The 16,967-nt window shown below is 48.6% G+C and overlaps 1 protein-coding gene across 1 annotated transcript in view; it reads right to left on the minus strand.

The window, feature by feature from the left end:
- The window catches only part of kcnq1.1 (potassium voltage-gated channel, KQT-like subfamily, member 1.1), a 48,080-nt gene that overhangs the window by 17,432 nt on the left and 13,681 nt on the right, over positions 1-16,967 (minus strand). The window contains exons 7-11 of the mRNA XM_030377405.1: positions 16,261-16,371; positions 8,917-9,012; positions 8,718-8,834; positions 2,249-2,396; positions 732-788 (exon numbers count right to left, since the gene is read on the minus strand). Coding sequence (XP_030233265.1) covers positions 732-788; positions 2,249-2,396; positions 8,718-8,834; positions 8,917-9,012; positions 16,261-16,371 — 529 coding nt within the window. The remainder of the gene's footprint in view (positions 1-731; positions 789-2,248; positions 2,397-8,717; positions 8,835-8,916; positions 9,013-16,260; positions 16,372-16,967) is intronic.

A 16,967-nucleotide genomic window follows, 5' to 3' on the forward strand; every position in this document is an offset into this window, starting at 1 on the left:
GAAACAGATGAAGAACTGAAAACCTTGTTCTACTAAAGCACACGTGTAGGTCTATTTCACCTAGATCCTACCTTAAAAACCTGAGGCAATACAAACCCCAACCCCTTTAATAAGGCCCTCATTCTCTATAGACTTCAGATGTTCTGATAGCTGATGCCTTCCTCCTCCATCAACCACAGCTGAACAAGGTCGACAACGACGTCTGGAGAATCATCATCCTACCCTTTGAATTTAATCATATTCAGAGGAATACTCCTGCACCTACAGCACCTATAGCTGCAGCACGCTAATTGGCTTTGAAGGGAATCTCAGGAGGCTGGAAAACATAGCTGCTGTTTCCCTCGCTGTGCTGGGCTGAGGTCGGCTGCTTTATGGGCAGAGAACACAGATAATAACAGTAGAGTGCTGAGAGAGAGACACTGAGAGGGGGAGAGAGAGAGAGAGAGAGAGAGAGAGGGAGGGGGAGAGAGAGAGAGAGAGAGAGAGAGAGAGAGAGAGAGAGAGAGAGAGAGAGAGAGAGAGAGAGAGAGAGAGAGAGAGAGAGAGAGAGAGAGGGGGAGGGAGGGAGGGAGGGAGGGAGGGAGGGAGGGAGAGAGAGAGAGAGAGAGAGAGAGAGAGAGAGAGAGAGAGAGAGAGAGAGAGAGAGAGAGAGAGAGAGAGAGAGAGGGAGGGAGGGAGGGAGGGAGGGAGGGAGGGAGGGAGGGAGGGAGGGAGAGGGAGAGGGAGGGTACCTGGTGGTGGGGAGCTGAACTGGAGCGATGATAGTGACGGCCAGGACTGCTGACCATCTGAGGAACAGAAAACAGCCACAGAGCGACAGCGGGATGTGATCCACGATAACACATTTTATCCTGACCCTTTCATAGCTCATCCTCTGCACGGAGAGGGAGGGGGAGGGAAGGGTAAATAAATAAACATGTTCCAATGGTAAAAACGTAGCTTAACTTGTGGAGTCTAACAATAAACGCTTGGACGCACAATAATGATGCCGCAAAAATCGATTACCTCTAATCAAATTGATGTGGTTGCCCAATACTTATTATTGGGTTTTATGATTTAGAAATCCAGTCAACGGTTCTGTTCTGTCTGTACTTCAAGGGACTAAATACTAAATAAACCACAGTGTTCAATCTGAAAGAACGGCCTCTAAGGTTCAGACCCAAAACAGTCACCAAGCAGCAGGCACCCAGCCCCTGAGATCAGAACGCCCTCTGCCAGTCGGGGCGACAGGGATCAACAACAAGAGAACGTCAACGCAAGCCCTGGAGAATTATAATGCAGCGACAACGAGCGGCTGGGCTGTGTACAGAGAGGACACGCCAACAGCGGCTCACAGCGAAACACAAAGTGTGTGTGGAGACAGGTAATGCACGGCAAACTACCGCCGAACACGTCTGGAGGCAGATGAGTGAGCTTCACTGCCGGCTTAAGGGATCATATAGAGGCCTGACGATGTCTTCTACCTTATCATTATTATACTGCAAAACATGTTTCAACAAAGACAATCTAATAAACTGCTTTTCTAAAAGGTTTGAATACATTTTGAAATCAAATCCATTCTTTATAAAACGTTTGGTGAATGGAATGCTCTTCAAACAGAACTATTTATACTCGGTATGTGTCGGCTCAGAGTGCTACACATTAGCGCGTCATGCTAATGCACACCGTGAACCCTAATCTCTCACGCTGTCAAACACGCCAACGACCTCCCGCATGTCAGGATTAAAGTGCTGCGCTTCCACGACACACCAACACACCGCAGTATTGGACCAGCAACCTTTTAGTCGTAGATGGAGATGTATTTTTAAACCCCCTGGACGATGACCAGTACCTCTATAAGTGCTCTCATGAGGTAATATATGCTTATATATTCAAACCTGTGTTAGACACATTTCTATACACACATTGCCGCCCAAATTCCATGAAATAACGATCTATAAATACAGACCTCTTTGTATCTGTGTGTTTTATAGTATTAGCACTCAGCTGTTTCTACATGAAATGCTCCTAATGAAGTCTTTGTTTAGTGAACTCCAGGAGGTCTCTTCAGCGCTGCAGTTTCCTGAATCAGCATTGATTCATGATTATAATCTGGTCATGTTTTTACGATGAGGCTAAAGCTAGAATCAAGCGTACACATTTCATAAAATATTTGGTGTCAAAGGATGGCACAAAACGATAGAGAACCACAAGCAAAATATGAGTCAACACAACCGCAAAATTAACCACAAATGGATTCATTGTGTACCTGTGCCCACGGTGCTGTACACGTCGGAGCTCAGCTCCTTGCCGCTGTCGAAGACGTCGTAGGTGATTCTGGGGACGGTGGGCGACACCGGGCTGGACAGCGGGCTGCTCTCCTTCTCAGTGGTCTTCACCTTCCTCCTCACCTTCACCTGCCGCCCACACAGTAACCGTCTCAGCACGTCGGCGTCCCTATCCCTTATCAGCACTTTATCTACGCATTTCTAGAAACAGTTTTAGTGAAATGTCTCGGATTGCAGTTCAAGAGGTCTCTTGTCAAGTGTTATTTATTCAATAGCAGTACTTTATCTATCGCCCGGTATGAGGCCGACATTTAAAAACACTATCATTAATATATATTTTTTAAATTACAATATTATTGTTCAACAGAAGCGTATCCAAATCTCATATATTCATATGTATCCAAATCTTATCTATAATAATAATTAGTAACACTTAAAGATTTCTGTTTCTGTTTCGTTCTCTTTTGCCCACATTGATCAGCGGTCCTTTTCCCCTGAGGACCAGACAGTGGGTCTGTCGTACCCCCCCGTGCAGCTCCCCCCCTACTGCCCCCGTGCCCCCCCCCCCCCCCCCTGCCCCCAGTATCACGGCCATTATTACAGCCATCATACTGCTAATGGAAGGGCTTTCAGCAGTGGCTCGATCTCCAAGGTGTCCCCTCACTTCCCCGTAGATAGTGACACAACACACTTCTTTAAAGCGTATTCACGTGAAGCACCTCAGTCTTTAACTCTAGCACCATGAGGTGTTTATGACCAGGGTTCCTCACAGACTTAGGGTTAGGGTTAGGGTCAGCACTATGAGGCGTTTATGACCAGGGCTCCTCACAGACTTAGAGTTAGGGTTAGCACCATGAGGTGTTTATGACCGGGGTTCCTCACAGACTTAGGGTTAGCACCATGAGGTGTTTATGACCAGGGTTCCTCACAGACTTAGGGCCCTATTTTAACGGTCTGAAACGCAAGTGGGAAGCGCAAAGCGCAAGTAGCTTTGTGGGCGGTTCTACGCTGCCCTACAAAGGCAAAGTGCAGTAACTACGTATTTTGTCAAAATTGAGTTCAGAGTGAAAATGGGTTTTATAACACCTTCTTTGTCTTGAGACAAAAACTCTTGGTCCAACTGTGTCCCGTTTCAGAGATATCCCCAAGTCAAATTTGCAGTAACTACAAAATCCAACCTAATACCAAGGCTAAACGCAGTAAGTGAAGTTACTGCGTTCTGCCTTTGTTCACCCGGCTTTGACACAGTAGATACTGCGGTCTGCCTTATTAGCCCCATCCGAATCTACTGAGGAAAACTCATGGTGGAACTTGCTTTGAAACGCAAGTATCCAGACAATGGTAAGGACGATGGAAAAATATCAACAACTGACCTAAATCTATTGAGCCATTTTAGCCAACCTGCTCCCTTGAAGCCTGTAGCATCTTTCCACTCTGGAACTGCTGTCATAGTCCAATTACGATCACGTCGCTGATTTTTTTCTTGTCTTCATTTCTGAAACTATTTTCGTTTCGGGGCAGCTAATCTAACTGATGTGAAGATAACAAAATCAGCCTACTCATTTAGTTAGTCGACTCCATTTAAGTCACTGTTACTTTAGCATTCTAGAGTTAGCTGATCTCCTGAGGAGAGCCGTGCAGCCGCAAATACGATATTGAATGAAAATGAAATGTCCATTTAGATTGGTTGTTTACTTCTCATTCCACACGCTACATGGTTTAGGTAAAATATTGCCTTGTCTAAAGGATAGCCAATGAAGTTCAAGCAGAAAGTCCAAAGGTTGCAAAACCACCATCGAGATCAGTTGACGTCTTCAGTTCATTTCTTCTATTGTATAAAATGGCAGTCACTCATTTTGACGTTAGATCTAGTTTGGGATATAATTGGCAAGTAATTTTTTATTATGTCTACCTTATCTGTATTTCTTATGGTTATTACATTTCAAACTAATGTAACTGAGTGACCTCTATGAATTGTTGATAGTCTTTTGCCACTGCTTGCCAAAACAGTAATATCCAATCTTGTATAATACTTACTTTAATACACACATGCATGCGTCCAAGAGTTCCAGTGAATCACTTATCTAAGCTTCCCACTGGCTGCCACCATGCAGTAGCCTCCCCCCCCTTAATTTTCTAATTAAAATGAAAATCCACAAACCAAAATACTATTGATTGTGTGTAAAATGTTAAGGATATTTGGGAAGATAATGGCAATGTTGATGACAAAAAAATGCAATTGAAGGGTTTGATTTCAAAACTCTATCTATATTTATAGTGTGTATCTCCAGTGATATCAACAAAATAGTATTTTTGTTGTTTTGTTAAAGTTAAGATACATCACAGAACACTATCCCAACTGCAGGTTCACTGATATAACCTAAAACCTTTTTATATAAAAAAATGATTCATGAAAATTCATTAAAATTGTGGATATAGCGTGTTGGAACCAAACTCTTCAATTGTTTAGGGCTGCGATGTGACACGGACATAAGGACAAAATAGATGATTGAAGGTTACAAGCAATTTCAATACTCTCAAAAACCTTCATAAACGAAGAACAAGCCAATTAAATTAAATAAAAAGGCATAGGTAATGCAAAAAAGTTACTTTCAGAACACATTTAAATTGTAGATACTGCACTTTGCCTTTGTAATAGTACGCTAGTTGTTCGAGGTAACACAAAGGCAGAGTGCAGTATCTACAATTTTGAGGTCAAAGGTCATATCGTTGGTCTTTTCTTTTTCTATACAATTTTCCTTCCTATAAAAGGTATTCATTGAAAGTATCACCACTATTGTACCTGCAACAGGTTTGGCCGGCCAGTATGAAAACTTTGAAGGCATTTTTCTCAGTTTCAATGTTGACGTAGTTACTGCACTTTGCCTTTGTAGGGCAGCGGCGCTATCGCTATTTTACAGGCGGATAAATGACACTTGCGTCGCGGCGCAAGTGTCAAAAGGGTTGTTCTGAAGCAGCCTAGTTACCCGTAGGTGTGGTTTGGGCGTAACGTCCAACAAACCAATGAGAGTGCCAGCTCCCATCCCCTTTAAGAGCCATGAGCGCATTTGAATCGGACGAGTTGATATTTTGACAGCGCGTCTGCAGTCTCCGATGAGACAGATGCACATGAATTTCAAGCTGCAAATGGCTCAGTTTATTGCCAAATAATATGGCCTAATTCCCACATGGAATAAGGGGTTTTCTTCCACAACTTCAGAAATACTGAGTCCTCAAATAAATTTCGGCAAAGAAAACGTATATGATATAACATATGATATGCGGTAACTGTGGTTCTATTTAATGATATACGCAATACATTATAAACATTGTTTATAATGTATGCTATCCTAATATGCATGTGTCCCCGCGGTAATAATAATAAACAGAGCACACACGCGCGCCCGCATTCATTCATTCTTTTTAACACTCACTTGTGGTAAAACAATGTTTTTCACGATCAAATACTCATCAATCCTAAAAGTTATGGGCATGTAGGCCTACACGATGTCTCTGTCAAGAAAATATGTGTTTGCTGTATGGTGTTTGCAGATGCATTGATTCAAAAGTACAACTTATTACCGCTGCATCAGCTGTTCTTTCCCAAATAATTTACCAAGAATGTGTGGCTAGGTAGATGGGAGAAGCAAAGTGTATGCGCGAGGTGCACAAGCAATCCGTATGCATGCACCCTTAAAATAGCATCTGAACAACGCGCCACTGACTTTAAACCAGGTATTTCCTGGTCAGTAGCGCAATGGTATACAGAAACGGCAAAATACCGTTTGCGCCAGAACACGCCTCCTCCTTCCGCCGAACCGCCCCTTGGGGCGCATGATCAATCCCTAATTTACCGGCGAGTGGCGGTGGTGGGAAAAGAACGCTCTGCGCCAGTTGTAAACTAGCAACGACACATGTGCCAGTGACTAAGTCACTTGCGCCGGATGCAAGATAGGGCCCTTAGGGTTAGGGTTAGGGTTAGCATTATGAAGTGTTTAGGACCAGGGTTCCTCACAGACTTAGGGTTAGCATTATGAAGTGTTTAGGACCAGGGTTCCTCACAGACTTAGGGTTAGGGTTAGCACCATGAGGTGTTTATGACCGGGGTTCCTCACAGACTTAGGGTTAGGGTTAGCATTATGAGGTGTTTAGGACCAGGGTTCCTCACAGACTTAGGGTTAAGGTTAGGGTTAGCATTATGAGGTGTTTAGGACCAGGGTTCCTCACAGACTTAGGGTTAGGGTTAGCATTATGAGGTGTTTATGACCAGGGTTCCTCACAGACTTAGGGTTAAGGTTATGGTTGGGTTAGCATTATGAGGGGTTTAGGACCAGGGTTCCTCACAGACTTAGGGTTAGGGTTAGCATTATGAGGAGTTTAGGACCAGGGTTCCTCACAGACTTAGGGTTAAGGTTAGGGTTAGGGTTAGCATTATGAAGTGTTTAGGACCAGGGTTCCTCACAGACTTAGGGTTAGGGTTAGCATTATGAAGTGTTTAGGACCAGGGTTCCTCACAGACTTAGGGTTAGGGTTAGCACCATGAGGTGTTTATGACCGGGGTTCCTCACAGACTTAGGGTTAGGGTTAGGGTTAGCATTATGAGGCGTTTAGGACCAGGGTTCCTCACAGACTTAGGGTTAGGGTTAGCACCATGAGGTGTTTAGGACCAGGGTTCCTCACAGACTTAGGGTTAGGGTTAGCATTATGAGGTGTTTAGGACCAGGGTTCCTCACAGACTTAGGGTTAGGGTTAGGGTTAGCACCATGAGGTGTTTAGGACCAGGGTTCCTCACAGACTTAGGGTTAGGGTTAGCATTATGAGGTGTTTAGGACCAGGGTTCCTCACAGACTTAGGGTTAGGGTTAGGGTTAGCATTATGAGGGGTTTAGGACCAGGGTTCCTCACAGACTTAGGGTTAGGGTTAGCATTATGAGGGGTTTAGGACCAGGGTTCCTCACAGACTTAGGGTTAGGGTTAGGGTTAGCATTATGAGGTGTTTAGGACCAGGGTTCCTCACAGACTAAGGGTTAGGGTTAGGGTTAGCATTATGAGGGGTTTAGGACCAGGGTTCCTCACAGACTTAGGGTTAGGGTTAGGGTTAGCATTATGAGGGGTTTAGGACCAGGGTTCCTCACAGACTTAGGGTTAGGGTTAGGGTTAGCATTATGAGGTGTTTAGGACCAGGGTTCCTCACAGACTTAGGGTTAGGGTTAGGGTTAGCATTATGAGGTGTTTAGGACCAGGGTTCCTCACAGACTTAGGGTTAGGGTTAGCATTATGAGGTGTTTAGGACCAGGGTTCCTCACAGACTTATGGTTAGGGTTAGCATTGTGAGGGGTTTAGGACCAGGGTTCCTCACAGACTTAGGGTTAGGGTTAGCATTATGAGGGGTTTAGGACCAGGGTTCCTCACAGACTTAGGGTTAGGGTTAGGCAGTGATGTTGATAGGTTTTCAATGTAGTGAGTCCCCGGGACCCACAGGTGGCGAGTTGGGTGGGTCCCTGAGAAATTCAATGGGTCCCGAGTCGATTCCCCAGTTTAAAAAATGTGTTTCTTTTTTATTATTATTCTATTTCTTAAATTAAATTAATAGTGTTAAACTCCTTGATGGTGGTATGATATGGTTAGAGCTGGAGTACTCAACCGTTCATGTTTAACACTAGAAACGCCGGGCCATTTTTACTTACTCCTAGCGCCGCAAGAGGGGTCAAATGACCCCGTCATTTTAATGAGAGGCTGTGCATTTGCACATAATGATCACTAGGTGGCGCCAATGAGCTATTACCGCGCGAGCGCCACATTTGTGTGTGTGTGTGTGTCACAAGCCTAGTCCTCACGATTTTGTCATAAATGTACATATATTCAATCAGAAGGATTGCAAAAAAATCCTGTTTGATTTGCTCATTCGACACGAATGAGCACAGCATCGAGCAGTGGAAACGTGGGTTTATTTACTATGAAGTTCGTATTTTTAATTGTTGAAATTAAATCAGCGGTGACGAGCTAGTTGTTTTGGTAGAGGCTAAATTAGCATGTCGCGATACTTTGTACAGGGGATCACGTCTGCGCCAAGTAGATGCGCAGAGGGTTGAAACAGCGCTTGTCCGGTCTGCTCACAAGAAGGTTTCTTTGGCCAGTTACTGTGATTAAACACGAGTTGTTTAATGTTCACAATGTATCGTTTTTCATGGGGAAAATGAGATGAGTCCCCGGGACGCATGGATAGTGAGTTTAGTGCGTCCTTTCAGATTTTAATGCGTCAGGGACGCAGGACGCGTACCTAGCAACATCACTGGTTAGGGTTAGCATTATGAGGGGTTTAGGACCAGGGTTCCTCACAGACTTAGGGTTAGGGTTAGCATTATGAGGGGTTTAGGACCAGGGTTCCTCACAGACTTAGGGTTAGGGTTAGGGTTAGCATTATGAGGGGTTTAGGACCAGGGTTCCTCACAGACTTCTTGTGCTTGGGGCCGGTCACCGAGCTGTGGGGGAGCGCCGGCCTCTTCCTCAGGAACATCTTGAAGGTCGCCGACTCCGGGTTCTCCACAGCGAAACACCTCCAGGACGTCTGAAGGAAGCAGAGGAGGGAACGTCACAGCCTCGTCGGAGCTCCGGGATCGGGGATGCGTTGCCACGGAGACGCTGAGGACCTGAATGAGGCAGGCGGCAGCGGGGATCTGTCGGTTGAAGTGCTTCTGTCTCTGCTTCTGCTGAACCTTCAGCGCAAAGCCGGAGCCCAGGATGCCCTGGAAGACAACACAACACACCATATCACAACACAACACACCACAACACAACACAGAACACACCATATCATAACACAACACAACACATCACAACACATCACATCAAATCACAACACAACACAACACATCACAACACACCATATCAAAACACAACACAACACAACACATCACAACACAACACAACACAAAGCAACACAACTCAACACAACACAACCCAACACAACACAACACAACACATCACAACACAACACAACACATCACAACACATCACAACACATCACAACACAACACAAAGCAACACAACACAACACAACACATCAAAACACAACACAAAACAACACAACACAACACAACACAACACATCACAACACATCACATCACAACACAACGACCTGAACCCAGTACCCCCTCTAACACAACACAACACAACGACCTGAACCCAGTACCCCCTCTAACACAACACAACACAACGACCTGAACCCAGTACCCCCTCTAACACAACACAACACAACGACCTGAACCCAGTACCCCCTCTAACACAACACAACACAACAACCTGAACCCAGTACCCCCTCTAACACAACACAACGACCTGAACCCAGTACCCCCTCTAACACAACACAACACAACAACCTGAACCCAGTACCCCCTCTAACACAACACAACGACCTGAACCCAGTACCCCCTCTAACACAACACAACACAACGACCTGAACCCAGTACCCCCTCTAACACAACACAACACAACGACCTGAACCCAGTACCCCCTCTAACACAACACAACACAACGACCTGAACCCAGTACCCCCTCTAACACAACACAACACAACGACCTGAACCCAGTACCCCCTCTAACACAACACAACACAACGACCTGAACCCAGTACCCCCTCTAACACAACACAACACAACGACCTGAACCCAGTACCCCCTCTAACACAACACAACACAACGACCTGAACCCAGTACCCCCTCTAACACAACACAAGGACCTGAACCCAGTACCCCCTCTAACACAACACAACACAACGACCTGAACCCAGTACCCCCTCTAACACAACACAACACAACGACCTGAACCCAGTACCCCCTCTAACACAACACAACACAACGACCTGAACCCAGTACCCCTCTAACACAACACAACACAACAACCTGAACCCAGTACCCCCTCTAACACAACACAACACAACGACCTGAACCCAGTACCCCCTCTAACACAACACAACACAACGACCTGAACCCAGTACCCCCTCTAACACAACACAACACAACGACCTGAACCCAGTACCCCCTCTAACACAACACAACACAACGACCTGAACCCAGTACCCCCTCTAACACAACACAACACAACGACCTGAACCCAGTACCCCCTCTAACACAACACAACGACCTGAACCCAGTACCCCCTCTAACACAACACAACACAACGACCTGAACCCAGTACCCCCTCTAACACAACACAACACAACGACCTGAACCCAGTACCCCCTCTAACACAACACAACACAACGACCTGAACCCAGTACCCCCTCTAACACAACACAACGACCTGAACCCAGTACCCCCTCTAACACAACACAACACAACGACCTGAACCCAGTACCCCCTCTAACACAACACAACGACCTGAACCCAGTACCCCCTCTAACACAACACAACACAACGACCTGAACCCAGTACCCCCTCTAACACAACACAACACAACGACCTGAACCCAGTACCCCCTCTAACACAACACAACAACCTGAACCCAGTACCCCCTCTAACACAACACAACACAACGACCTGAACCCAGTACCCCCTCTAACACAACACAACACAACGACCTGAACCCAGTACCCCCTCTAACACAACACAACACAACAACCTGAACCCAGTACCCCCTCTAACACAACACAACACAACGACCTGAACCCAGTACCCCCTCTAACACAACACAACGACCTGAACCCAGTACCCCCTCTAACACAACACAACACAACGACCTGAACCCAGTACCCCCTCTAACACAACACAACACAACGACCTGAACCCAGTACCCCCTCTAACACAACACAACAACCTGAACCCAGTACCCCTCTAACACAACACAACACAACGACCTGAACCCAGTACCCCCTCTAACACAACACAACACAACGACCTGAACCCAGTACCCCCTCTAACACAACACAACACAACGACCTGAACCCAGTACCCCCTCTAACACAACACAACACAACGACCTGAACCCAGTACCCCCTCTAACACAACACAACGACCTGAACCCAGTACCCCCTCTAACACAACACAACACAACGACCTGAACCCAGTACCCCCTCTAACACAACACAACGACCTGAACCCAGTACCCCCTCTAACACAACACAACGACCTGAACCCAGTACCCCCTCTAACACAACACAACACAACGACCTGAACCCAGTACCCCCTCTAACACAACACAACGACCTGAACCCAGTACCCCCTCTAACACAACACAACACAACGACCTGAACCCAGTACCCCCTCTAACACAACACAACACAACGACCTGAACCCAGTACCCCCTCTAACACAACACAACACAACGACCTGAACCCAGTACCCCCTCTAACACAACACAACACAACGACCTGAACCCAGTACCCCCTCTAACACAACACAACGACCTGAACCCAGTACCCCCTCTAACACAACACAACGACCTGAACCCAGTACCCCCTCTAACACAACACAACGACCTGAACCCAGTACCCCCTCTAACACAACACAACACAACGACCTGAACCCAGTACCCCCTCTAACACAACACAACACAACGACCTGAACCCAGTACCCCCTCTAACACAACACAACACAACGACCTGAACCCAGTACCCCCTCTAACACAACACAACACAACGACCTGAACCCAGTACCCCCTCTAACACAACACAACACAACGACCTGAACCCAGTACCCCCTCTAACACAACACAACACAACGACCTGAACCCAGTACCCCCTCTAACACAACACAACACAACGACCTGAACCCAGTACCCCCTCTAACACAACACAACGACCTGAACCCAGTACCCCCTCTAACACAACACAACACAACGACCTGAACCCAGTACCCCCTCTAACACAACACAACACAACAACCTGAACCCAGTACCCCCTCTAACACAACACAACACAACGACCTGAACCCAGTACCCCCTCTAACACAACACAACGACCTGAACCCAGTACCCCCTCTAACACAACACAACACAACGACCTGAACCCAGTACCCCCTCTAACACAACACAACGACCTGAACCCAGTACCCCCTCTAACACAACACAACACAACGACCTGAACCCAGTACCCCCTCTAACACAACACAACGACCTGAACCCAGTACCCCTCTAACACAACACAACACAACGACCTGAACCCAGTACCCCCTCTAACACAACACAACACAACGACCTGAACCCAGTACCCCCTCTAACACAACACAACACAACAACCTGAACCCAGTACCCCCTCTAACACAACACAACACAACGACCTGAACCCAGTACCCCCTCTAACACAACACAACGACCTGAACCCAGTACCCCCTCTAACACAACACAACGACCTGAACCCAGTACCCCCTCTAACACAACACAACACAACGACCTGAACCCAGTACCCCCTCTAACACAACACAACACAACGACCTGAACCCAGTACCCCCTCTAACACAACACAACACAACGACCTGAACCCAGTACCCCCTCTAACACAACACAACGACCTGAACCCAGTACCCCCTCTAACACAACACAACGACCTGAACCCAGTACCCCCTCTAACACAACACAACGACCTGAACCCAGTACCCCCTCTAACACAACACAACGACCTGAACCCAGTACCCCCTCTAACACAACACAACACAACAACCTGAACCCAGTACCCCCTCTAACACAACACAACACAACGACCTGAACCCAGTACCCCCTCTAACACAACACAACACAACGACCTGAACCCAGTACCCCCTCTAACACAACACAACACAACGACCTGAACCCAGTACCCCCTCTAACACAACACAACACAACGACCTGAACCCAGTACCCCCTCTAACACAACACAACACAACGACCTGAACCCAGTACCCCCTCTAACACAACACAACGACCTGAACCCAGTACCCCCTCTAACACAACACAACGACCTGAACCCAGTACCCCCTCTAACACAACACAACACAACGACCTGAACCCAGTACCCCCTCTAACACAACACAACACAACGACCTGAACCCAGTACCCCCTCTAACACAACACAACACAACGAACTGAACCCAGTACCCCCTCTAACACAACACAACACAACGACCTGAACCCAGTACCCCCTCTAACACAACACAACACAACGACCTGAACCCAGTACCCCCTCTAACACAACACAACACAACGACCTGAACCCAGTACCCCCTCTAACACAACACAACACAACGACCTGAACCCAGTACCCCCTCTAACACAACACAACGACCTGAACCCAGTACCCCCTCTAACACAACACAACGACCTGAACCCAGTACCCCCCCTAACACAACACAACACAACGACCTGAACCCAGTACCCCCTCTAACACAACACAACACAACGACCTGAACCCAGTACCCCCTCTAACACAACACAACACAACGACCTGAACCCAGTACCCCCTCTAACACAACACAACACAACGACCTGAACCCAGTACCCCCTCTAACACAACACAACGACCTGAACCCAGTACCCCCTCTAACACAACACAACACAACGACCTGAACCCAGTACCCCCTCTAACACAACACAACACAACGACCTGAACCCAGTACCCCCTCTAACACAACACAACGACCTGAACCCAGTACCCCCTCTAACACAACACAACACAACGACCTGAACCCAGTACCCCTCTAACACAACACAACACAACAACCTGAACCCAGTACCCCCTCTAACACAACACAACGACCTGAACCCAGTACCCCCTCTAACACAACACAACACAACGACCTGAACCCAGTACCCCCTCTAACACAACACAACACAACGACCTGAACCCAGTACCCCCTCTAACACAACACAACACAACGACCTGAACCCAGTACCCCCTCTAACACAACACAACGACCTGAACCCAGTACCCCCTCTAACACAACACAACAACCTGAACCCAGTACCCCCTCTAACACAACACAACGACCTGAACCCAGTACCCCCTCTAACCCGTCACAGCCACTCCAGCCTCCAGCCTCACAGCAGAATCAATAGGACTCCTTCAACCAGTTCAGGCCTAAAAGCAAACAGGACTATATCACACAATTAACAAGAGCTAAAAGTAGATTCAGACGGCGGAGGCACCATTCAGGCTCTGCTCCTCAGAGAGGAGGCAGAGACAACATCAGCGCCGCTCTGAAGTGTGTTTACTTTAGAGGACAAAGCGTCTGATGATCTGAAGACTCACTTCACCGCTCGCCGGCTGGAGATGTTCCAGAGCCAGAGGCCGGGAACCCGTCCATCAAACCAAACGCTCTCCTGGCAACGCTCAGCCTTTGAGTTGGATTTGATGGAGGTTCCAAACAACATTCAGATTAGCATGCAATGGAGGTCTCTGCTCTGAGCGTGTTCTGAAGGCCGTCAGTCCTCATGTATCCATTAGCTGCTGCCTAAAGCTCAGCCAAGCCAACTTTAAAGAAGTGTTCACGTGATGGACGCAACTCTCACACCTCAAACATCTCGACGAGGAATCACATCATCCTCACGTGCACCCTGTCCACACGCAGCACCTCCACCCACCACCTCCACCCACTACCTCCACTTACCACCTCACGTGCACCCTGTCAACCCTCACCACCTCCACCCTCACCACCTCCACAATCACCACCTCCACCCTCACCACCTCCACAATCACCACCTCCACCCTCACCACCTCCACCCACCACCTCCACTTACCACCACCACCGTCACCACCTCCACTTACCTCACATGCACCACCTCCACCCTCACCACCTCCACCCTCACCACCTCCACCCTCACCACCTCCACTTACCACCACCACCCTCACCACCTCCACAATCACCAACTCCACCCTCACCACATCGACCCACCACCTCCACTTACCACCTCCACTTACCACCACCACCGTCACCACCTCCACCCACCACCTCCACCTTCACCACCTCCACCCACCACCTCCACTTACCACCACCACTTACCTCACATGCACCCCGTCCACCCTCACCACCTCCACCCTCACCACCTCCAAACCCACCACCTCCACCTTCACCACCTCCACCCTCACCACCCTCATCACCTCCACCCACCAGCTCCACCCACCACCTCCACCTTCACCACCTCCACCCTCACCACCTTCATCACCTCCACCCACCATCTCCACCCTCACCACCTCCACACCCACCACCTCCACCCTCACCACCTCCACCCTCACCACCTCGACACCCAACACCTCCACCCACCGCCCAACACCTCAACACTCACCACCTCCACCACCTCCACCTTCACCACCTCCACCCTCACCACCTCCACCCTCACCACCTCGACACCCAACACCTCCACCCACCGCCCAACACCTCAACACTCACCACCTCCACCACCTCCACCTTCACCACCTCCACCCTCACCACCTCCACCACCTCCACCTCGACACCCAACACCTCCACCTTCACCACCTCCACCCTCACCACCTTCACCACCTCCACCCTCACCACCTTCACCACCTCCACCCTCACCACCCTCATCACCTCCACCCACCAGCTCCATCCACCACCTCCACCTTCACCACCTCCACCCTCACCACCTTCATCACCTCCACCCACCATCTCCACCCTCACCACCTCCACCCTCACCCTCACCACCTCCAAACCCACCAGCTCCACCTTCACCACCTCCACCCACCATCTCCACCCTCACCACCTCCACCCTCACCCTCACCACCTCCAAACCCACCACCTCCACCTTCACCACCTCCACCCTCACCACCTTCACCACCTCCACCCTCACCACCTCCACCCTCACCACCTCCACCCTCACCACCTCCACACCCACCACCTCCACCCTCACCACCTTCACCACCTCCACCCTCACCACCTCCACCCTCACCATCTCCACCCTCACCACCTCCACCTTCACCACCTCGACACCCACCACCTCGACACTCACCACCTCGACACTCACCACCTACACCTCCACCCACCCCCGGAGAGCCCCCCCTCCACACTCACCGCCGGCAGGGCGAAGAAGGAGATGGCGAAGACGGAGAAACACGATGCGATGGTCTTCCCGATCCACGTCTGGGGCACCTTGTCTCCGTAGCCGATGGTTGTGACGGTCACCTGGAGACGGGAACACGACTGAGAGCCGACACACTTCAACACTGTGTGTGTGTGTGTGTGTGTGTGTGTGTGTGTGTGTGTGTGTGTGTGTGTGTGTGTGTGTGTGTGTGTGTGGGTGGGGGCGTTACATCTCCGCCCTTATATATCGCTTACATTATATTATTGATGTATTGTACCGAAGTGCACAGGAATATTGTCATACCTGCAGTGCTTCCATAAAAACTGAGTTGGTGCACGTGTGTGTGTGTGTGTGTGCGTGTGTGTGTGTTTGTGTGTGTGTTTGTGCATGTGGGAGTGTGTGTGTGCATATTTGCACGTGTGTATTTATTATGATTCAATACCATGTCAATCATTTGTTGATAATGAATTAATAAACAGTTCCATTTTGATCAAACACGAGATGTTTCATTATAACAAGAGACAAGATACAAGAGAGCTGTTTCATTGAGGTCAACAGAACGTGCTCTGCACTGATTGGCTGCGCTCCTCAGCCTCTGAGGACATCAGCCGACCCAGGTGAGGTCAGACGGTCAGACGGCGTCGGTCAGACGGCCTCCGGCCTCGGGCCGGTGGGTCTCGTGGAGCCCTGGAGCCCA

Source organism: Gadus morhua, chromosome 14 (assembly GCF_902167405.1).
Source record: "Gadus morhua chromosome 14, gadMor3.0, whole genome shotgun sequence".
Classification (NCBI taxonomy): domain Eukaryota; kingdom Metazoa; phylum Chordata; class Actinopteri; order Gadiformes; family Gadidae; genus Gadus; species Gadus morhua.